The sequence below is a fragment of the Callospermophilus lateralis genome, chromosome 15 (genome assembly GCF_048772815.1).
Source record: "Callospermophilus lateralis isolate mCalLat2 chromosome 15, mCalLat2.hap1, whole genome shotgun sequence".
NCBI classification, from domain to species: Eukaryota; Metazoa; Chordata; class Mammalia; order Rodentia; family Sciuridae; genus Callospermophilus; species Callospermophilus lateralis.
This window is the reverse complement of record NC_135319.1, coordinates 16012066-16019052: the sequence shown is the minus strand read 5'-3', so window position 1 is coordinate 16019052 and position 6987 is coordinate 16012066. Positions and strand designations below refer to the sequence as shown.

The following is a 6987-nucleotide window of genomic DNA, read 5'->3' as shown; positions in this document are numbered from 1 at the left end:
ATCCAGCCATGATTGGGAAATCATGGAAAAAGAGAGAGGAAAGAATGGTTGCCAGGGTGTGTCAGCAAAACTTCAGTTAGAGGGGAATGGGGGCATTGGGATAGGCTAAAAAATTTTCCTCCTGACAAAAGTGTTTGCTGAGATGGATGAAATTTAATATTTGTGATAATGAATTTTCTTACTTTTCTCCTAAGACATGTACTCTATGATTCCTTACCCCAAAAGACGAGAAAAAACCACATGCTGGATGGCCTTATTAACCCAAGCATCACCTTTTACTCTGAAGTGGGAATTGGGATTGTTGCCAACATCATCCTCTTTCTGTTCCATGTCATCAAGTTTCTGTGTGACAAGAGGCTCAAGGACATGAACTGGATCATCAGTCTCTTGGCTTTAACCCATCTCCTGCTGCTGCTCAACATGGGGTTCTTAGCTGTAGACACTTTTGCATCTCAGGCGGGGCTTTGGGGTGATGTGATATGTAAATCAGTTGCCTACTTGTACAGGTTGATGAGGGGCCTGTCCATTTATGCCACCTGCCTGCTGAGTGTCCTGCAGGCCATCACCCTCAGGCCCAGAAGCTCCCCCTTGTCAAAGTTTAAGCCTAAGTCCCCACAGGACAGCCTGAGGTCCTTTCTCTTCCTGTGGGTCTTCTATATGTCCTTCAGTGCCCACTTCTCAATCTCTGCTGTTGACAACTCCACTGTGACCTCACAGGGCCTTATATTCCTCAGTGATTCCTGCACTATCTTGCCCATGAGTTACTTCCTCAGGCATTTGTTTACCATCCTGGGTGCATTATGGGATGTATTCCTTATAGGGGTCATGGCCCTCTTCAGTGGGTACATGGTGACCCTCTTGCATAGGCATAAGAGGCAGTGCCAGCACCTTCACGGCTACAGCCCATCTCCAAAAGCCTCCCCAGAACAGAGGGCCACCAGGGCCATCCTGCTGCTCCTGGGAATTTTTGTGCTCATGTACTGTTTGGACTGCATCATCTCCTCCTCAAGAACCATGTGGAACAATGACCCTGTGTGCCGTTCTGTCCAGATCATGGTGTTCAGTAGCTATGCCACCATCAAGACAGAGCGTTACCTTTTTGAAATGTTTGTGGGGGAAGGACAGTCAATGTTGAATCATTGCACGATGGGTCAGTTCTTGACCTCAGCCACCGCACCACCATGCATCAATGCATCTTGGCATAGTGAGTTTGCTCTCCGTGTTGGATGAATGCATAAAGTGATTTTTAAAAATGATTACATAGAGCTTGAAAATGAGAAAACATGACAGATTATTGTCCTTATGGCTCCAACAAAGCTAGTAACTTTATATTTCTGATTGATGTGTGAAAGGAACCTTAGGAAGTAAATATCACTTTCTTTCTCTGAATCAGTCCATATATTTATAGGTATGTGAGAGATTTCAGTGGTTTTAATAAATCAAGAGTCTCAGAAATCTCCTTTATGCCTATAGATTGTAAACACCCCTTTTCATAAACTGCCATCTCATCAATCAATTGAACATTTATGAATATAACAAAAAACTAGATATAGGGACAACAACTATTATTTAATCACCATTTCTCAGCATGCCATATTTATAATAGTCACTGACAGAGATAGTCTGATATTCCCAAGCATATGAATGTATGAAGATATTGTCTGGATATATCATGGAGTTCCACTCAACATTAAATAGGAGAAAGATTCTTATGCATAGGAAGCCACAGATGAGTCTTGAATTTATTATGTCAAGAGGGTACATTGTGACCATCTTGCATTGCCACCAGAATCAAAACTGTTTACATACACACAGGGGGGTGGAATCTACAGTAGTACAATATGCAAAGACCAAATATTGCATTAAATACTAAACATTGCATTAAATATGAAGATGATGCTGATGTATAAGAAACCACAGATGAATCTTGAAATCATTCTGTCAAGCGACTGTCAATCACAAAAGAATCAACATTTGTGTAAAATATACCTGTAAAAGATGGAAGTTTGGCTTGTATAGTTTATAAAGACAGATTGTAGTATGGTGTTTTCCTGCAGCTGAGGAAGGGTGTCCCCTGGGGAATTTTTATTTAATGAATCCAGAGATATTTTAGGAATAAGAAAAATTGGGGAGACAGTAGAGAGAATCCATGCACCCACATTTGAATTTTCTTAAGGCCACTGACCCATAGTCTTAATCATGGGTAAATGATAAATATCATCTTTTGTGTACTTAAATAATAATAAAATGTTTCAATTACCTTTTAATCAAGGGTGAGGAAAACTTTCTCTGAAATTACAAAGAAAAGTGCAAGTAGCCCAGGGTGTTGATGCATAACTGGAATTCCCAACAGCTCGGAATCTCAGGCATCACAATGTGTGGAGTCATGAATAGGCTAATTTAAACTTTGGATCAAAGTGACAGAATGTGACATGGTCCATATAATTGGGACACACATTATTTTTCTCAAGCTCCCCCTTGGCAATGTTTAAGCCTAAATCACCACAGGACAACCTGAGATCCCTTCTTTTCCTGTGGGTCTTCTATATGTCCTTTAGTGCCCATTTCTCAATCTCTGCTGTTGACAACTCCACTGTGACCTCACACACACTCTTATATTCCTCAGTGACTCCTGCACTATCTTACTCATGAGCTACTTCCTCAGGCATTTGTTTTCCATATGAGGTGCTTTACGGGATGTCTCCCTTATAGGGCTCATGGCCCTCTCCAGTGGGAACATGGTGACCCTCTGGCATAGGCTTAAGAGGAGTGCCAGCACCTTCACGGCACCAGCCTGTCTCCAAAAGCCTCGCCAGAACAGAGGGCCACTAGGACCATCCTGCTACTCCTGGGTTTCTTTGTGATCATGTTCTGTTTGGACTCTGTCATCTCCTCAAGAACCATGTGGAAAAACAACCCTATTTGTCATTGTATCCAGATGATGGTGACCAATGGCTATGCCACAACTAGCCCTTTGGTTTTCACCTGTAATGAAAAACAAAGCCTTAACTTTTTAAAATTCTTATGGGGGAAGGAGAGTAAGTGTTGAATCATTGCCTGATGGATACATTTTCATAATGAGCCACCATACGGCTAGGCAACCATTCATCATGGCATAGTGTAGTCTGCTTTCTGTGTTGAATGAATAGATAAATGGGGGCTTTTATGTGATTATTTTGAAACTTGAGAATGAAAAATACATGCTAGATACTTTTTTCATATACCTCTGAGATAAACTAAAGTATTATATTATTTTGGTGGGGGGGGGCAGTTACTGAGGATTGAATCAGGAACACTCGAACACTGAGCCACATCCTCAGCCCGATCTTGTGTTTTATTTAGAGACAGGGTTTCACTGAGTTGCTTAGCACCTCGCTTTGATCAATGCTGCCTAAACACATGATCCTCCTGATTCTGTTTCCCAAGCTGCTGAAATTACAGGAGAATTTCACTGTGCCTGGCGGTACATTGTATTTCTGACTGAAAATGTGAGCGGAACCCCTGAGAGGTAAATCTCAATTTTATTGTCTTCATTAGTCCCTATATTTATAAATATATGAGATTGGAGTAGCTTTTAATAAGTAAAATAGTCTTTGTAGTCTCTCTTATGCCTAAAAACTTGTAAACATCTCTCATCATAAACTGCCATCTGATTTATCAATTGTGCTTTTACAAATATAACAAATAATATTGGCAAGGACTTAAAACTATCACTTGAACACCTTTGCTCTTGGTACCATTATTTATAATAGGCAATGGTGCAAATTATCTGATATCCACATGCATAGGAATGTATAAACATGGGGTCTGGATATATCATGGGGTACCATAAGAAACCACAGAAGAAAGTTAAAGACATTATGTCCAATGAAATGTCACTCCAAAAAGAATCATTATTGTATAAATCCACACATAGAAGGTGGAACTTTGGGTAATGTAATTTACAGAGACAGAATATAGAATAACATTTTCCAGTAGCTGAGGAGGGGGTTCAGTAGGGGAATTATTATTTGATAGATATAGAGATCATTTAGGGAGAAGAAAAATTTCTGTACATGGTGGAGATTATACATGCACACAAAGTGAATGTGCTTAATGCCCTGACTGTACTGTTAAACATTGGTAAATGGTAAATTTGATCTTTGTGTATTTACTAATTATAAAATATTGCAATCACTTTAAGCCAACTGTGAGAAAAACATCCTCTGAATTTACAAAGAAAAGTGAAATGACTCTCAGAGTGTCAAAATATTTTTTTCCAACAATTTGAAAGTGTTTCAGCATAGCTGTGCCAAACAACCTGGTTGTGGTGGTGCATGCCTGTAATCCTACTAGCTAGGGAGGCTGATGTAGGAGGGTTGTGAGATCAACATCAAGCTCAGCAACTCAGTGAGGCCCTAGGCAAATTAGTAAGATGTTATCTCTGAGTAAAATATAAAAATGGCTGGGGATGTGGCTCAATGGTTAAGAATCTTCAGTTCAATGGCTGATGCCAAAAATAAAACATAAAATAAAAACCTATTCCAAACAGTCATTTGAAGATGATACCCTGAAGTTTCCCATCATGCCCACTTCTGGATGAAGAAGTAATTGAAGTTCTGGTGTGAGTTCAGTCTGAGCACCTCAGTATTTACATCTATCTCAGTGTTATCTTAAGTGGCTCCTGTAGGATAACTATCTGAATGAAGTGTTTTAAATTAGGACAAAATACCAGATTTAAGTAGCATCTGGAAAATTACTAACCTTGGTAACAGTTCATACTATGAAAATATGAACCCATAAAATTTTTTAATTTTTATTTATTTTTTCAAAAATTTTTTTTATTTTGAAAGAATGAGAGAAATAAGACAGAGGTATCAATTACCAAGAACAATGACACTGAAGAAAATACAATGGGTACTCTCCCCACACACAACCCCCCACCCCTTTTCCCATCCCTGGCACAATAATACTAAAACCATCAAAGCACATTTAACAAGGAGAAACAGCAGTCTGTGATGAAGGAAGCAAATTTCCATACTGCTCAATCCAACTAACCCATGTCAAATGTCCTTCCTCCAGCTAAACTCCACCTACTGGAATGCTAAAGAAGTGTAGGGGAGACAACTCTGGGGTGATTTGAACTCTACTTACACTGGCAAAGTTCAGTGAAGAATCAATAGGGGTAGTAAATCTGTTTGGCAGGGAAACAGGATACAGCTTCTCTGTCAATTTTCAGAGACAGTTTCAGAGAATAGCTAATGTTTGAGATTCCAATTTCTAACAAGACCAATGCCTGCTCCCTCAACCACAACAGTGGAGCAGCTGCCAAATCCTGGTTAGCTACTAAGAATAGTGGAAGTGAGGCAGCTGTGAGCTTAAGAAAATCTGAAGAAGATGTCTAGTAACAAGATACTGTTTCAGTTTTTAAATGTTAGTAAAAGAACTTAGTAGGTTGGGCTTGAACAAAGGCAATGTGAAATGTCCTATTTTATCACTTGAAGAATAGACCATCAGTTGACTACATGTATCCTTTGTTTAAATTAAACTCAATATGAAGTATTTAAAACTTAACTATTGAAGCAAAGGCTAATTAATTAATTTTACACATAACTCGGTGTTTCAAATTAAAGGAATTTTTCCCTAAAGTGGTGAGTTTAAGTTTTCAGCTTTATCTAGAGAACATACCATCCCCACCAGGGAACAGGTCACTTGTTTTATACCAAAAATGGAATTCTCTTTTTAGGAAATTTGTTTTATTCTATCTTTACTGGAATCAGTTTATAAAGGGAAGGATACCTGTGCAGGATTAGTTCAAGATCAGAGCCTTCTCCACATGTGTGTGTGTGCGTGCACACAGTAGTTCAATACATTTCCCCACACATAATCTCACAGTCACATGCTTGCTGGAGTCCATCTCACAAATACACTTCAATAGTAGCCGTATACATGTACATGCAGCAAGATGTGAGCATTGCCCCAGAGTGATTACAGGTGATGCACAAATGTCAATGTGGGGAGGTCATTTTAGAGTACAATGTACACAAGCCAATTAACTTGCAGATTATATTTTCCATTTTCCCCAAGATAAATAAATCAAATGAAAAATACACACTGACATCTTCCTGGGTGTCATGGAGGCAACTGCTTGGAAGGTCCACTTTTTGCACTTCCACTTTCCTATGACACCTTCACTTTGCCCTGAGGGGCCTTTCCATATAAGGAGGGTTGCTCCTCAGCATTCTCAGGCAAGGGCTTCTTCTCAGAAGACCAATCTTCAGGCTTGCGGGCAATCAGCAGGCGGCAAGTGAGCAGAATTCCAATCACCAAAGCATGGGCATAGCGTTTGAGAGGATCACCAACCAGCTGGTGAAAGAAGAGCACAGCCAACACCAACAAGAGTAGGAAGAAGTTGGCCACATCTTTGGGACGCCCAGGCCCAAGGGTCATGACAATGCCGCAGGCTACTTCAAGGGCACCGATGCTTTTTCGGAGGAGAATGGAATTGATGCCCATTTTCTTCAGCAGAGGGAGAGCTCGAACATAGCTCTTGTAAGCACGTTTCATCTCACTGTAGGCATCCTTGCTGAGCCTGGGGGTCAACTTGATAGTCCCCATGAAAACAAAGAAGAGTCCGAAGGCCACTGAGAGGGCCACGATAGTTACGGTTCTGGGGGATGCCATAAGGTCACCAAAGCAGGTCCCAACTAATCCTTCTGCTTTGCGCACCCGTGGGTCTAAGGCGCAGGCAGTTAGCACAGGGAGAGCTAGAGGGACGCTGCGGAGGCAGCAGGCAGCCAGAATGACCCATAAAATTTTTTTAAATCAAGAAAAAGAGTGAATAAAAATGTCAATTTCTTTTTTATTTAACCAGGAATACTAGGTTTATTTAAGATATTGCAATACTATTTTCAAATAGCCTGTATCATTTTATCAGAGGCCAAATTATACAGGCTATTTGAAAATAGCATTGCAATATCTTATACTACACAGAGAGTCACACAAATG

At 40.2% G+C, this 6987-nt stretch overlaps 1 protein-coding gene and 1 pseudogene across 1 annotated transcript; one reads left to right on the top strand and one right to left on the bottom strand.

The window, feature by feature from the left end:
- Window positions 1-240: 240 nt before the first annotated feature.
- Window positions 241-3512, top strand: LOC143381512 (vomeronasal type-1 receptor 90-like). Its single transcript, XM_076835170.1, has 3 exons — window positions 241-1056; window positions 2939-3038; window positions 3427-3512. Exons 1-3 carry the CDS (start codon window positions 241-243, stop codon window positions 3510-3512), a joined length of 1002 nt encoding a protein of 333 aa, XP_076691285.1.
- A 2647-nt stretch (window positions 3513-6159) lies between these two features.
- Window positions 6160-6663, bottom strand: LOC143381517 (putative acetylcholine receptor chaperone pseudogene; annotated as a pseudogene).
- Window positions 6664-6987: the final 324 nt, after the last annotated feature.

What these genes read in the sequence shown, in the direction of transcription:
- LOC143381512 (XM_076835170.1), top strand. Translation starts at nt 241, where the DNA reads ATGCTGGATGGCCTTATTAACCCAAGCATCACCTTTTACTCTGAAGTG. An exon ending in GCCGTTCTGTCCAGATCATG is followed by an intron (nt 1,057 to 2,938) that starts GTGTTCAGTAGC and finishes CATTGTATCCAG; the next exon opens with ATGATGGTGACCAATGGCTA. An exon ending in ATTCTTATGGGGGAAGGAGA is followed by an intron (nt 3,039 to 3,426) that starts GTAAGTGTTGAA and finishes CTGTTTCCCAAG; the next exon opens with CTGCTGAAATTACAGGAGAA.